This window comes from Brugia malayi (assembly GCF_000002995.4).
Source record: "Brugia malayi strain FR3 genome assembly, contig: Bm_v4_ChrX_scaffold_001, whole genome shotgun sequence".
In the NCBI taxonomy this organism is placed as follows: Eukaryota; Metazoa; Nematoda; class Chromadorea; order Rhabditida; family Onchocercidae; genus Brugia; species Brugia malayi.
The window spans coordinates 3,579,482-3,596,466 of NW_025062479.1; the positions used below are offsets into that span (position 1 = coordinate 3,579,482).

General features: G+C 32.3%; 3 protein-coding genes across 5 annotated transcripts; all 3 read right to left on the reverse strand.

Moving 5' to 3' along the window:
- Nucleotides 1-770: 770 nt before the first annotated feature.
- On the reverse strand, nt 771-6,220 carry Bma-gpa-7 (Uncharacterized protein; the record flags this gene model as incomplete). Of its 2 annotated transcripts, XM_001899532.2 has the most annotated exons (9): nt 771-897; nt 1,147-1,207; nt 1,283-1,436; nt 1,728-1,857; nt 3,179-3,307; nt 3,491-3,645; nt 4,490-4,631; nt 4,963-5,005; nt 6,103-6,220. In XM_001899532.2, 9 exons carry the CDS (start codon nt 6,218-6,220, stop codon nt 771-773), a joined length of 1,059 nt encoding a protein of 352 aa, XP_001899567.1. The 2 variants fall into 2 exon arrangements, with proteins under 2 accessions (XP_001899567.1, XP_042929427.1); XM_043073493.1 differs by lacking the exon at nt 6,103-6,220 and having other exon boundaries at nt 4,963-4,967.
- A 2,853-nt stretch (nt 6,221-9,073) lies between these two features.
- Bm10940 (Uncharacterized protein) lies at nt 9,074-10,982 on the reverse strand (the record flags this gene model as incomplete). The annotated part of the gene is made up of 5 exons (XM_001899531.1): nt 9,074-9,213; nt 9,614-9,746; nt 10,190-10,357; nt 10,551-10,795; nt 10,880-10,982. 5 exons carry the CDS (start codon nt 10,980-10,982, stop codon nt 9,074-9,076), a joined length of 789 nt encoding a protein of 262 aa, XP_001899566.1.
- Nucleotides 10,983-13,028: 2,046 nt separating this feature from the next.
- Nucleotides 13,029-16,461, reverse strand: Bm2673 (Uncharacterized protein; the record flags this gene model as incomplete). 2 transcript variants are annotated; one of them, XM_001899530.1, is made up of 9 exons in its annotated part: nt 13,029-13,115; nt 13,237-13,395; nt 13,500-13,604; nt 13,807-13,932; nt 14,620-14,796; nt 14,917-15,063; nt 15,501-15,609; nt 15,826-16,021; nt 16,269-16,461. In XM_001899530.1, the coding sequence occupies 9 exons, from the start codon at nt 16,459-16,461 to the stop codon at nt 13,029-13,031; spliced, it is 1,299 nt and encodes a 432-aa protein (XP_001899565.1). The 2 variants fall into 2 exon arrangements, with proteins under 2 accessions (XP_001899565.1, XP_042929428.1); XM_043073494.1 differs by lacking the exon at nt 16,269-16,461 and having other exon boundaries at nt 15,826-15,962.
- Between the last annotated feature and the right edge of the window lie 524 nt (nt 16,462-16,985).

A 16,985-nucleotide genomic window follows, 5' to 3' on the forward strand; every position in this document is an offset into this window, starting at 1 on the left:
TCACGACGACAGTGACAAAAAAAAAAAAAGGAAAATTAGCATGACAGTCGCATATTGTGGAATAATCAATGGTGAGATAGCATGTTTATTGGACGGTAAAATGACAGAAAAAAAGAAGAAAATAAGTGCAAGTGATGATAAAAAGTGAGAAGCATTTATAAATAGAATAACTTTCTGTTCATGATCACAACATTATAAAAATGAAGATGAATAGAAATCATCGTAATATTAAAAAAATATAACATTAGACTCAACCTCAGTGATTTCAAACAGACCTGGTAGTTTGCTGATAAGACTATAATCAGTCGTTTTGTATTCGGACTGGTTATAATCAGATGTCATATCAAAAAAATTTAAGTCTTACGTCTTCAAGCTCCTTTGAGTTCAACAAACTTATCTAAAAAATTTCATAAACTGCCAATTTGAAATAAGCAATAATAACAGCAAAGTAGATAACAGAATTCAGAATATTCATTTCATCTCAGATAAGTTACCGAACAAATTTATAGAAACCCTTTAAAATAAAGAGTAGTAGCATTATATATATATATATATATCCATCATGCGAATCTACCTGTATCACATGGCAATTAAGATATCCTATATCCTCTTACATATTGGCTAAAAATAATTTTCTATTTCATAACTGTAAGCGATACACGGAATAAAGCTCTGCTACTCTTCGAAATAAACAATTTGACTTGCAAAAAATTTCCTCCCTGCTTTAGCGTTCCAGTGAAGCACTAAACAATGACATGATAATGAATCCCTCAGCAAAGTCCCATTGATTTCAAGTTTCTAGCAATAATCATATCCAGGCAAGCATCCAAAACAAACTGCACGTTGTTTGTATCTGTGGCGCATGTGTGATGACAATATATTTCTCGCTGAGGAGATCTGAAATCTACTGTGTAAGCTAATCTGATTTTTCTAACTGTGCAAGGCATATATCATATTAATACTGATGACTTTCCTTAAACAGCATTAATGTTCTACTCATTTAATATTTGTAATTGAAGCATAGTTTTCCAACAGTTTTAAGAAATGTTCAGGACATAACAAAGTTCAACATCATTCGTTCCTGAGCATTTACGAATTTTCATGACATACTCATAGATCTGATATAAGCCAGTAAAAATTTGAAACCTATTAAGTTGTTCAAATTTCCATTGTATATAATTGATACATTCCGTTTGGTTCTGATGTCCTGAAATACATCAAATAGTTTTTGAGCCAGAAAATTGTAACGGAAGATATTATCGTAAACAACATCATAACGAACCTTTGTATTCCGGAAAGCATGTCGTTAAAGGTGAGCGGGTTATTTTTTCAGCAAAAAGGTCTTTTTTATTTAGAAATAAGATGAAATGAATATCGGCGAACCATGGGCTATTACATATTGAGTCAAAAAGCTTCAAACTTTCCTGCATTCGATTCTGTAATAATAGTTATTATTACCATATGAATATAAATATGGATAATTGTTTTCCGTAACACTTCGTCATACTTGCTGTCTTCCACTATTTATCTTATTGCAAGTTTATCTCATTTCAACTTGTGTGAAAATTTTCTAAGTTTCTAGACTTCCAAATTCAATTTTTCATCAGTTAAACTTGAAATAAAGCAAAATTAGATATTTCCATGTCATCATATCAAATGATTATTTTACTAATTGTCATCTATTATGAAAACGTTTTACTGCCCAACTGAAACAAAAATTTTGATACCGTGCAATTATCTTCCCGTAATGTTTGGTCATATTCTGATAATGATGATATAAATATAATCGCATTTACGTTATCAAAACAATGTATCCATTTTTTTCTTTCAGAACGTTGTCCGCCAACATCGATCACTCTGAAATTAACAGTCAGAAATTTCCCGCAATCAATATTTTTTGTGCATTAATTTTGAAGATTTTACTTCAGATAAATAATGGGACTAAATGAGAGATGACATTTATAACCACATTTTTTTCAAAAATATAATTGTGATTATCTACCATTATGTGAATACTAGCTGAATATTATCATTTTTAACGGCACTTCGCACGAAATTAGAAAACGAAGCTAACAACATAAAGTACATTATTACAGAAGAATGAAAAGATAGTTTAAAAAGATCCAATAGTTCAGAAGATAAAAATCAAAGACAAAATCCTTTTTTAGTTGTGATAAATAAGGCACATTGGTCAAACACTCTCTTCAGTCGTTTCATTTGTTCTTTCCTCTTCAATCTATCATTTCTCTATTTCTTCAGTTGGTGACGATCTCCTGTCGCTAGAAATGAGGTCGTTTGGTGGCAAACTACTGCACATTAGTTTTGCTGTTAATCTATTTGACCTATTTATTGGTTGTTTATGCTCGTGCAGGTCAAACCGTTCAATTTTTTTGTTTTTCTAAGGGATACATAGCGGTATTCTATTGATTTGCTTGAAATTTCTGGAATTTTCAACTCAATTTGTTATCATTTGTTGCACAACGAAGTGTCTTTTCATTTCTTTAAATCATTATTTGTATTTATGGTCTAATACTGGAATGTGAACTGCAAATATTGTTTACGATGTAAACGGTTCTTACAAAATAATCAGTAGGAAAAAGGAATACTAATAATAAGTGGCGCACATTTATGCATCAATGGAAATCTAGTGTAGTAGTGACGCGCATTACAACAGTTGAAGCGCACTCATCCGTGCACTTCAAATAAATAGCAGTAAATTGCTGAGTACAGAGTGCAGATGCTTCTTGCTGAGGACTTGTCCAGCTTTTATTAACTCTATTCAGAGACCATTCAGGGATCGTGCCATAATCATCATCTGGAAATACATCCTCATCCGCTATAGCCACGTTTCTCATTGTTATTTATTTATTTCCTTTATTTATTATTATTTTTTTATTTTGTCCACGTTCTTTTTCATTTACTAAACACTTCCTCAAATATCTGCCGATAATTATTTGGTTTACTTCATAATACTGTTGCACTTGGCCTGAATGATAGATAATTCATAGGTACAAATGAACATCAGATATTACTGCACTTATGTCTTCATCTGAATTCTTAACCATGATTTTTATAACAACGCTTGTGACCAAATTATCTTTGTTCCATTCATTCGCTGCTCAAACTTCCGATGACGATTTTGGTGCGGGAACTTAGTATTTTCTGAATCAAATATTACCTGAATGTAAGTCCTTTGAGTTCGAAATGTACTTCGGTTATTCCCGTTGTTTTAATTCTCGTCCGTAGTAAGTCTTGCTCTGTTGGTAAATAATTAGGGGAGCTTAACCTCGGCAAACTGTCTAAGAAACTGCAACACTTTACTGTTTCAAGATAAATTCACACTTCTAGTAATTGCTATGCTCACTTTCATTCTACTTTAGCTTTTCGAAATCTAAAATCACACGAGTGAACAAGAGTCCTAATGTCAACAAAAACTGATCTTAAAAGAATGATGTTAGGAAGCAAATTTATTTTCATAGAAAGAATGAACTATTTGGCAGAATCATCGATTTGATACTCATTGGATCGTTTATAGCACTCCCTGACACCGCCATCAGCCCAAAGTCGCTGCATTGCTGCTGATAACTCTTCAACAAGTTCTTCTTTTTTGGTATGAACAGTGGCAAATACAAGTTGACTGTCGCGCTGCAATATTAAGAAAGCCAGTGATTCCGGAATTCTAGATATTTTAATAATTCTTTGTAAATATAAAGAAGATCATGCGATTAGAAGAAGCAAACTATGCTTATTAATTGACTGCACATATTGTCATTTGGTTTGGCATCTTACCACAGTGACTTTCATCCAGTTGACTCAGTTTTTCCTTAGACACATTTGGCATCTTACCACAGTGACTTTCATCCAGTTGACTCAGTTTTTCCTTAGACACAATAACCTTTTTTTAAGTTCTACTTTGATTTTATCGAATTAATTGTAATTTTAAGTGGATATGCATATATAATCTTGACTCAGTCATCTTACTATAGTCTTCAGAGCAATTATTGCCTAACTGTCAAAACACATATGTTTCAGGTGTGCCGAGGAAACTTAGAAGATCCTAACACATTTTGACTAGTAAAAATTGGATAGTTCGTAATACCGCCATTTGACTTATGGCTCGCATTATGTGGGTTCCTTCTGGCATAATCATAGATGATACATTCGGTTATTCTCAACAACCCGGTATTTATTGAGATAATTTCATTTTAAATAATTATGTGAGACTGCAAACACAGCTGCCCATAAAGGACATCCACAATATTCATGATGAATAATGACATAATATCATCTACTTCCATTCATGATTGCATTTTTTAATTTGGTATAAAATCTCTGAAAATTCTGTGACTTAAACACTCCTTTTTTTTTCACAGTTTTAAAATTAAATATTGGAAAAACTTATCCTGGAGGATGAAGATTGCCTGGTGAACTTTCTGGCCATTACCTTCCCCTATTATTATATTCAGAAATTTGAATTAGCGAAACCAACCATTCTGTCGGGGTCTTCATATTCAATTTGCAAATGAAACATTGCTCTGAGAATTGCCAGCATGCAATGTATGCAATTACTATAAACCACTGGTTTTATCATCTCTAGATCTTGCTGTGAAAATCCATCTTTATGTAATATCCTGAATAATTACAAGCATATAATATATATATATATATATATAATAGTAAAAAGTGTACATACACTTTACACTTTCTTGAATTCCTGAAATTCTGCTGCACTTTTCAAAACAGATTTTAGTAGTAATAATTATCGTCTTTTTTTCCTAAAAACTGCATACCAATTTGAAGGGAAAGCAGTGATATATATGATGTAAAGGAAATGATTAGTAATTTCTAATATTTTGACTTCAACGTATTAGAACCTATGTTGTAAACAGATTTATTCAATTTAATAGATCCTGAATTATACCAAATAATGAAATATTGTTAATTATTTAACGCTTTACAGACCTCATTTGCTTGAGTATTGTGCTTTTTCCACTTTCGCCAGCTCCTGCAATTATTTATTCTACATTATTTTTAGTTTGCAAGGATACATTATATAGAAGTTGTAAGAAGAAAAATGTTTTCATGTCTTTTTTCATTAACAAAATTTGTTAGGAAGATGAATGATACCAATATAAAAGCTGAGAGAAAACTGTGTGATAAGATATATTGTTTAGCATAATTTAACTTTGTTTATATATACTGTTAAACATAATTTCATAACTCATATTTAAGACCTGATTACAAATTGCAAAATAATACGTATTATTTTAGACTGCATAATGCCTACATTTTGTTGATACTTTTTCCAAATAGTTCTTCACTATTAGCATTGATTATTCATTGTTTTAAAAAATAATGTTAAGATTCTATGATGAAGGTACAATGAAATGATAATTCATTTAATGAACTGGTTTAAAGGAAATGCAAATTTTAAGAGGGATAGTAGAATAGCGAGTTATCAGTGCATATCAAAATATCTTGGCGATAAAAAGGAAATTCGTATCTTATTGAAGCAACTGTAGATATCTAATAAATGATAGAAAAAATCTCTTCCGAATTAAATGGTCATCCGGTTCTAAACTAAAGTGATAAAATGTTTTGAAAGTGACGGCTTGACAACAAAAGTAATTGGTTCAATCCTTTGAAATGACTGGACTGTTTGTAATAAGAAACTAAGAGTATCGTTTGTGATGTTCATTGGATATATATATTTACTTCAATATTCAAATTTAAAAATTGATCCCATTTCAACATTGTCAATCTTAAAGGATGAGAGAATCATTTTCAAAATTGTGTTATATAATACATTGAGAAAGCATCCATAAAGGGTCAAACGAAAGTATATGAAATTTGAATCCCTTTAAATATGAAATTATGCTATAAAATACTTATGAGAGTTTGTTCATCGAGAATTCAGTTTAGTTTTTTTAATTTTTTCTTTCTTTGAAACATAATGATATCTAGAAGCAATTTTACTTATTACAATGAATTCAAAAATTTGTGATGTCGAAGTTATGCATACAACAAGGCTTAATCGGAAATTCCAGTGAAAAGATGAAAAATACGACCCAGATGAAGATTTTTGAAAAATGTCAGACGTACCTAATAAAAGAAGTTTAATGATCCGAAGTGACATTGACTGATCTTTTTTGATTTGCTCATCGATTCGACGGTTCAAATTCTTCTGATCTTTTTGGTCCCGTGAGGCGCAATGCCCCATGGCGCCAATGATACGTTATAGTTCAATTGTACTACCAGAAGCAATATAAAGTGCTATGTAATTTGGGATACAATAAAGTAATAGGAGCAGAAAAAGAAACGGACCCGAAAAAGGGTCAAAATATTAGGGTCTAGATCAAGGGTTCAATGGAACTTATGATGCAAATAATGGATTGATTTTACCGGATAATTTAAACAGTATTTATAAAACTGGGCAGACAAGAGATCAATTATGCAGTCATAATGTTTCATGTGATTCACTAACTGATCATTGACATCGGACAATATGGCTCAGCCACCAATTCTTCTATCTCACTAATGAATCAGTGAGGAACAAATAAAAAGTTTGTTTCGGTTCTTCAGCAACAGCGAAGTACGAAAAACATATACGGTTGGTAAATCAATTGAAAAAATTGAGATAGCTGAAGCTGAAACAATCGCTGATAGTGATGACGGCAACCGTCCTCTTGATAACAACAGTAGTGTTTGTTGTTGTTATTGTTGTTGTTGTAATTGATGATGATATAATTGATGAGGAAGAAGAGCAGAATGAGAAGGATGACCCTTAGGGGCACTTACCCTGTCATATTTCTCTAATTCTAATTCACTGTCGATGACTCCTTATAGCCGCTGCTTTTTTTGACACGATTTGACGCTATTTTGTTAAGTGAATGTTGTCGTAGTGAAGACACTCCGTTAATAGAGAGGTGAAAAGGAGTGAGGAATGTAGAAGGGTAAGTGAGGGTATTGCTAGCCTAGGGACCAGGCTATTCGAAACACCAGTCTGTACTTACAACCACCTCAAGGACCTACTAAAAGGAGTAGGCTAAGACTCCTTCTACAGCACCCACAGAGAAGCAACAACATGTTAGTCCTCCTTTTCCATCTGTTGTCTGTCCCGCATGCTTATCAGTCAGTTGCAGTCCTTTACTCATTACTACTCATCTGCCATCGGAAATAGCAGTTGAGCAGTCATCAACGATTACGAGCAGCCCTATTCCTCCCACACATACATACACACACACAAACAAGAATTCACTGAAATGCACCAACAGCAACGCATTATGCTTACCAACCTACCTTGTTTGACTCTCACGACTGTCGTCATTTAGAAGTTTCTATGACCTTCCTGCGTAGGTTCCTTAGGAAGTTTGGATGCGGAAAACATAGTTATACTTTCCGGTAGTTAGCCGACTACGGCTATATACAGCTGAGTAGGGCCTAAAGCAAAGAGTGACTAAATGACCAGTTCTTTTGGAGCAGACAACTAAACAGTAAGTAACCGTTGGCTTATAACTAGCGAGATTCTCAACCTGCAGAGAAACTTCTCCTGCTTATATTATATTTTCTCATTTCTTTGTTTTTCTTTCTCTCTCTCTCTCTCTTAATCTTATGTCTCCACCAATTATCAATATTTGAAGTGATAAAGGAAAGTGATTGTATTTAGTTTATCTCCCCAGATGGAAATAACTCACAATTTTGCATATTTCCTAGAAAAACTCGATATCTTTGTTTCTTTAAGTAAAATAAAAAATGCTAATAAATACTGGAAAGTCACTAAGTGCCAAGGAAGTGAAACATTCTTAGCAAATTTATTTCGAAATTACTGGAAGAAAGCCCACTAAAAAATGTCTCTTTTTTATTTAAGAATTTATGGTAGAAGATAAAATTTGGAATATTTCTCTAAAAGTATTAGACATAGCTCATACGTTTAGTAAATCCCGTCAGCAGGTGTTGGATAAATTACTTGACGAATTTCATATGGTTTTAATGCATGTGAATGCCCTTCCGTCCACTACTGCTAATGACTCCTTTAAGATTAAAATTTTTGTATTACAGTTGAGGCTAAATCAGATATCATTGGATTAGATTACCTCAACGTTGATTGAAATAACGTTGAAATTATCCTACAGGTCTGTTTAGAGGCTGTTTACTAGCATTCTTTTAATGATATATTTCGTGTAATTAATTTATGTTTAAATATGTTTTACTGAATCGATAATATTACGAGAAACACTGACTTTTCGTAACGGATGTTTTGCATATTTCAATTAATTCATCGTATAAAGTAATTTTAACTAATCACGGATGATTCATTATTTATTTGCGAATTGTTTAATGTAAAAAGGGATCTAGAATGAATCAATCATTGGTTAATGGAAAACTTAAGATTTCTTTTTTGTTGATTCTGATATTGCCATGCAAATATATCTTAAGAATTCTAAATTTTATACCAATTTTTTACAGCGAAATAATTCACAAACAATAATTGAAAAATATATGATTTAGCAGCAATAATAAGCAAAAATTTCTGAAGAAAAGGAAAAGTTTAGCATCATAAGCAAAATGATGGCAATCCTTTTTGGCAAATAATGTACGGAAGGTACTCATAAGCACACTTGACAAATTCTGTCTCCGGCTGAAGATGGCACGGATGAATACTAAAAAAGATTATTTTTAATTTTATAATATATAATCATTCTATGGCTACTGATAACGCGCCTGTATATCTAATTTTTCATGAAACATTCCCCAGAGTTTATCTATTAGCTCTCTGTTTGTCGGCATGCTTTTTTCTTTATCATATTTCCGTGGAACTGACATTTTCAAAGAAATTATCATCTCTATGCATTCTCGAAAGTTAAGCATCCTTTTCTTATAATGTTAACAAAAAGTTTCCTGCTTCTACCAAAGATAAATTCTCATTAAACGGTTTGAAATAGTAAACTGCAATTTTGCTTTTTAAATGATTCTCAAACACACAACACTATAATTTGCGGTTGGGAATGCAAGGTTCATTTTTTGTTTCCTTAATTTATTTGCCTGAAATGTAATCACTCGAACCATTTCTTTATCAGCTCTCTGTTACTTTGTGTTTATGATGATTCCAATTTTCCGATGTGTTGCTACTGTCCAAGCGATTATTACGACGTTCTTGCATAACCTTCACTTTGCGAGAGTTGCCGGCTCTTGACGCACGTTTCACTCGTTTTACTGAAAACAAAAAAAGAATAAGTGATAAAGAGACATGTCTATTAATCAATTTTGATAACGTGTTATTGAAAAATATTAGTAAAAAGCAATTTTGAATGGCTTCTAGTCTAAAGCATACAATTGTCTTAATCCTAAAATTTCTTGTTAACTATTAAAAATCAAGCGAGATAAGGACAGCAATTGAATTCCGAAGAAGTTGGGTAATTATCTGGACTAATAATGTTACATTAACTGAAATTTAATAACGTCAGTTAAATATTACAAGGGACGATTTCACCATGGTTACCATCAGAAGTGAGCTATGTTATTGCAAATAAACTATTTTCATTTAAAAAAGTTTAAATATGGAGAATGTTTACAAATCTAAAAAGTTCAAACGTAGACTGAAATTTAAGATTACCATTTTTTTTAATGACAACACCGATCATTCTTTTTTCCATCCAAATATGATGTTTTGGCGCCGAAGAAATACTGTGAGTGTAATCGATTATATTCGCTTCTTTAGTAGAAGACAATGATTCTTCAAGTTTATCCTCAAATATTACATGTTGTTTCATCTTCCAAAATAAGACGGTTTCCTATTCAGTGATTTCTCATCCAATAGATAATTTATAATTAGTATCGAAAATTAGAAATCATAGCATTACCCTCATTCACTCACTCTAAGGGTTATTTTCATCTCATAAAATTCATGAACCAGCTCATTTCTTCTGTTAGATTTAGAAACTGATGCTTAAAAGAAAACATTTTATCACTTAAAATAATGTCTTTATCTGCTTTTCATGATATTACCTACCGCAAATCTCATTGCTGTAGTTATAAGCACATTCAGTTTATCGAAAAAGTGCGTTTATTTGAAGTATGATGATACTAAATCTAATTGATTTAGAAGCTGCAGAGAAAATGTATGTAGACTGTGATTATAACGAAATATAAATCTGTCAAATAGTAAGGATATAAAAGAAAAAGTTCGTACAATCTCGTCATCATCTTCTTTCTCAGAAACGTTTTCACCATTACTTTCATTACCATTTGAGTTGTTAGTTATAATCTCGGCAACAATGTTGTTGTCGTTCTGTGATTCGTCATTAATTAAATTCTCCTTGTCGTTATCACTACTTTTCCATTCATTTATTTTGTCTTTCTGAGCAATAATATTTGTGGCATGAAGTTATTCCTTTGACCTCTTTCCAAATCTCATAAACTGTTTATTATGGTTTAAAAAGAGCAAAGGCACTAAAAAAAATTCAATTACAAATAATTACAACAAAGATTTTGAAAATATGTTGATTCCACAATGAAATTTCTCAACTGTTCATTTTTTCAGAAAACCTAACATGAATATCGCTATCCTCGGTATTTTCATTTGTGAAAGCTTCATAATCATTATTATTATCATTATCATCATCATCATCACCATCATTATCACCATCATCATCATCATCATCATCATCATCATCATCATCATCATCATCATCATCATCATCATCATCATCATCGTCATCATCATTGTAATCACCATTAACCATTTCATTAATCCACTTTTCTTCCTCACTACCGTTTCCTCTATCTGCGTCTGTTGCTTAAATGATATCAGTAACTTATAAACCACATTTCATATCTTCGTTTTCCAGCTTACAGAAGTCAGATTGGAAAATGAACTTACATTCTGAATGAAGAATGATTCGACTTGCTTCCACAACAAAAATCCACACAATGATAATCGATACCGATCGAATCATGATCTGAGGAGAATAAGTAGAGTCCATTGTTTCTTCAGGAAACTGTCTATTAAATTAAAAAAATGTAAATCAAATATATATAATACATATAGAAATACAATTAGCAAGGCCAAGCTATGTAAAAGAAAAGTTGCAATGTTTGCACTATATGTTTATTTTTGTCCATGAATTTACAGGTTTGAAATGCATAGGTATAAACAAACTATCCTTATCTACTGCTTTCGATGTAAGATATCTTAACAGTAGAAACGAAGCAAAAGAAGGAAGAGTTCATTTCAATCTTTCACATTGAAATCTTAATTTTCATTTTAGGTCCAAAGTGAATTGGTAATAGAAAAATCATTGTTAGAAATAACATCAAAAAATTGACTGTGATGCGATGAATAAAACAAAGTGAGATTCAATCATCTTCATTTACGAATGTGAAAATTTTGATGCAATGATTGTTGCGAAAACGAAATATTTTGAAAACATAAAAACATATTGATTGAAGTAAATTCATAATGCGGAAGTTTCTAATGTTTTGTTTTATTTGAATATTTTCCAGACAATTCATTATGCAAAAGTAGAAAAATTTTAATATAATAAATGATGCCAAATGCTAAAGCTAGTAAATCATTATTCAGCTCTCCTTTCTCAATCTGGTAAATGATATTTGCAATTTTCAAATGTTGTAAACAAATTCACGCTATGTAAGGAAGAAATAACTCTCGTTAAAGACTCAAAAACTCAACTACAACAATAGTGCGCTTTGATCTGGTTTATTTCAATACCAACACTACACTTCATCAGTCTCTATTAAGCGACAACCTCAACCAATTTCTACTAAATTTCTAGAGGACAATGAAGAAGGACAATCCGTTAATTGAATCATCTCATAATACTGCACACTGTTGTTTTAAGTTTTTATTTTCTGATAACTATATTATAACATATGTGAAGAATTCGTCTTTTGTCAACAGTAAAACATTTAGCAATAATAACTGATCAGTAAGTAATTCTGAGTACATAAACGCAAAACGACATAGAACGATAACTGGGCACAGGTAATAAATATGATCTAAACGTGAAAACAGGTAATGCAGATTCTACTGAAGTACTTTCACACTACTCTGCTTATATTTAACCACAAATTACATTATCTGTTGCCAAAACCGGACTTTTAATGCTGAAGAAACATCATCAAAATGATATTATCAGAAATGATATAGTAACAACTTTTATTACCGAATACTTTTTAATATCTCGTATATAAATTCAAAGTGACACACCATCCTCACCTCCACAGTGCAATTAATTGCTTACAACTTCAAAAACAAAAATAAAAAACACCTACAGTGCATACAATATAGAAAAACTGAATTAGTGAAATTTAAGAGGCAAAAGAAAAACACAATTTAGTCCCGCAAAAGGAATTAACCCAAAAATTAGCATTGAAAATCATGAACTCGAAGTACTTACCTCCTCTCTAGACGTCCCCAATTCCACCAATTTCTTCAGCATTTCTCCTTTCGTTCTGATTCTGTAGCAAATTAACGAATACTTTAGATTAGCTTTCATTTTGATTAATTTCACATTGAGAATTACCAAGCACACACTCATCACCCTGATTATTAGTAACTGTTGCTGACAGTCGAACCATATACTTAGTATCAAAGTTGCACCAACCTGTCAAACAAATGAATTTGCTCGTCCGTCATGCCTATTTCCCATCCTCCAAATTATTTTTGTAAAAAATGTTCATACACCCTTGTCATATTTTGGCAAAAAAGTGAGGCAAGCTTTATTACAAACTGAATTTACGAAAAATTTGAACATAGACATTAACAACATTTACAAACGGGAAAAATTCCATTCAGAAAGTGGTGAACTTTATCAATATCCTAAAAAGTACCTATTTTCTGGAAGAGTAATATTTTTACATTTTTATGTCATTAAAAGTGAATTCTCAACAAGTACAGATATGCAGAAAAGAAACATCAATTTATACGGAAACACTAAAAGTGATTTGAAATAAAAAGCTAGTCAACTACAGAAGCATAAAATACTATAAGTAGCATTTAGTGATCTTTATTAAAATCCATATTTTCTTGCCGACGTTCTTTTGTTATGTCGATTCACAGACCATTGCTCAGCAAGCTGTTCTTCTCTGGCTACTGCCTAAAACATCATTTCAACTAATTTGATATCTTGAATGCATAACAGTGAAACTAAATGAAAGTCAAATAATAGAATGTGAACAAAATATGCCGTAAGGGCGGTATGAAGGCGAAGTACTTACAACACTGGCAAGATATGTGATCTGATGTTTTCGTCGTGCCAGCATGCTAACAGTATCTTTGCTTTTTGGCATGCTAGCAAGATGTGATAAAGTTGCTTCCGCAAGCGATTTGTTATGAAGATTTTTGAGAAGTGTCGAACGAACGTTTGGACCCAAGACCTTGAAAAATCAATTACACCCAGGATGTTAAAAAACTATATATAATCAGAATCGGTATAAGTTTTCGTATCATTAGACAGTAATGACTTGAAAAAACAGTTCACCTTATCAACACTAACATCGACTATATTTTCCACGGCTTTAGCAGCATTCGAAACTGTGCCACCCAAATGAGCAATATCACGTGAATAAATCATATATAAAGCTTGCTAAAAACAGTTCCAATCAAAAGTTTCATGATGTTGAAAGCAACATTAAATACAACATTTACATCCGCAGAATTTTGTGGACACTTTTTCATTAATTTGCTCCATCTCTATTACTAGTATAAAAAACAATGTCCTCAATCTATACTTTTTGACTATTGAGAGATGCAGAATGTGTTCAAAAAAACTGATCATAGAAACTTACACTGTCATCAATAACTCCAGACGAAGTAGTGGAGGTAGATGTATCATAACACTCAGCAATAATTTCTGGATTAGAAACGAATTCAAATATATTATTTCCAACTTTTGCATCACTTGTTAGTCCGACCTATAACCTATAGATTCATTAGAAACAATACAGTCAGAAGACAGTTTTATTAATTAGTGTCAGAACAGACTGTGCAATCTAATTTTAATCAACAACTTAATGAAAGGTCATGAACTATGCTATACATCCTGAAACAAAAGTGAGAAAAGTGAACCAAAAAAAAGAAACTGCCCCGGTTACAAAACTTTCATTTAATTACTAAATTTACTTTTCATATTTCTCAGACTCTTTAAATAAACCGACAATGATTAAAGTTATGTGAACTTCATAAGAAATGTTAAATAGCAAAAGATATAATGCAATAAAATTAGAGTTTAAGGATGTCGAGTTGTCAGATACTGGATTTTTGAACTAGTTTTCGTCAACTTCGACCTAAAAGTTGACGACTAATATATTTTCACAATAACAATTAGAACTAATTTTGACTTACAAATTAAAATTAAATGGAGAGAAAAAATCAATGTTCCTGAATTATAGCATATACGGTAAATCGTATTCGCCTGTAAACCTTCACGGCATTATAAATACTACAAAGCATATATATATATATATATGCTTCCTTTGATGTTGTGTAGCTTGATGTCATATCGAAGAGTCACAAACTATATGCAAATATATGTGGAAATGCATATCTAAATATTGACCGGACCATATAGACGGAAAGATAAAACTCAAATTAAACCAAACCTGGCCAAGTTTTTTGTCATCTGAAATATTTGAAACAGATGTAATATTCGATACTACAGGAGGATTATCAAATGCTTTGAGACCAAAGAAGTCTGTTGAATCATGATCTTCATCAGATCCATCATCACTTTCTTTAGTAAATTTTGATTCTTTCGAAATTTCTCTGGCAACGACAATCTATAAAGACACTGACATTAAACGATAAGCATCAGAAGAGATGTAATATTCGGTCAAAACAGATTTATCTAAAACAACCTGCAATACTGAGAAACTTATGAAAGTAACAGATTTACTAACTTTAGACATTTTAGCATTTTCTGAAGAATGTGTATTGTTAGGCGTGAAAAGACTTAAATTTCTTGAGGTTCTTGAAGCATTCTTAGGTTCAGGTAAGACCGTAAGAAGATTAGCTGATGAGGAAGCTGTCATCAAATGAGCCGGTTGCTGAAAAATTAAAATGATATCTGCAATGAGGACACGGAATCAAAGCTATACATCATGAATAAGACATCGAACGCTATTGTTGTGAGAAAAAAGTTACGTAATCTAAAGAGTAACACAGAGATTGGAACCAATTCGGGAAGATGTAAAAAGTTAATTGCAAAAAGCAAACAGTCTAAAGTAAAATTGGGAACTTAGCCAGCCGACTAAAAGAAATTAAAAAAAGTAGTCTAATGAAAATGCATGAGACTCTCGTATTGCCAACAGACGACATTCACTCAAAATACATCATTATTTGTTAAGTTAACAAAAAAAAAAATCCAACTTTGTTATAGCTCCCGAAGTGTGAAAGATAACTTAGTACATAAAATCAGTTAATCCTCCCATCCAACATCACTCCTAAGTCTAACCAGAAATGTTTTTAAACATGTATAATTTACCTCATCAGACTTCCCTTGCTTTTCGTCACCAGCTAGGCCTTTCAATCCACTAAAAGCTTGTATAACGACCAGTTTCTTTGAATTGCTTTTGTTATCTACCAAACTTTTACTACAAACAAGTAAAGAATTAGTATAAGGCAAATTCAAATACATTTTTTTTTGAAACTGAAGGAACTGTAAAAGAGTAATGATGAGAATCGGAAAAGTTCGCACTACGGTAAAATTCTGAAAAAGATCATTTGAATAATGTCACAACTCAAAATAAGTGGGAAATCCCATGAAGTATTAGCGACATAAAAGGGCGCATCAATTTGGAAAATAGAACCTTGCACGATAGTTTTTCGAACTTCTGTTTGTACTAATTTTATGATGACGCTTGCGTCTTCTTTCAGCTTTCTTTGCTAATTTCAGTTCCCAGTCTTTTCGTTTTACCAAATCTTCTAAATCTCTTTCTTTTTCCATGCGCTTATCTGCCAAAGGTAACGCAGGTGGTAAATTTGTCAATATTGATGGCTGTTCTTCTAGACATATAAACAAATTAAAATGATGGTCAATAATATTTGAGATAAAAGTATGTGCCTTAATAAGAAGCATCGTCATCTTTAGAAAGGTTTTCTCCAACTCTCGAAGAGAAATAAAATAAGTGTTGTTCGGAAACGAAAGTAACAAAAACAAGCTAACAATATAAAAACCAGTCATAAACTATATTCTTAATACAACAAATGGTTTATTAGTAAAAAAGAAAATACTGCGACAGATACACATTACCAGCATTTGTAATATCATCGATCAGAGCAACATCTCCTAGCCTTTTGAATTCATCTGTCGTTCTATCGTCCTTGTTTGCAAATGTTGAACTTTTCGTGCGATTTGAAACTACTTCCGCATAAATACATTCTTCATTATGTGATTCATCAATGTCTTCGTCATCACTTCCAGTATAATCAACTAAACTTAACATCTTCCTGCAACTCATTCAGCCTTTACTACTTAACAACAAATACGACCTTGCATATTTGTTTGGCACAAAAAGTCTTCCCTCACTCTCTCCAAAACTAGAAGATGTAGGTGTTCAGAAATACTACATGTAATTTCTAAACCATACCACCTGCCTTTTACAGTACCCCACCAACTTACGCTACTGAAAACACAACAAACTCCCGCCTCGTCCAAACACGGCTGTACGCATACGTCCCGCACGTAAGCAACGACATTCGGTCATCCGAATTGCATGGACGGTTATGAAAATGTGATCTCACAGCTGGTGGATGGGATGATTTCATAGACAAAGCTCAGATAGTGCAGCAAGTCGGGTTAAGTTGGGGAGGGACTGAAAGGTTTCAAGTCTTTGAAATGTAATAGAAAGGAAAGAGAAGTAGGTGGGAAGAAGCAATGTGGTCGTCTCGAATAGCTAATTTGTAGAGGGATATCCAAAGGAAAAGAGGCAAGCCAATATGGAAGACACTTCTCTACTGATGAACATTG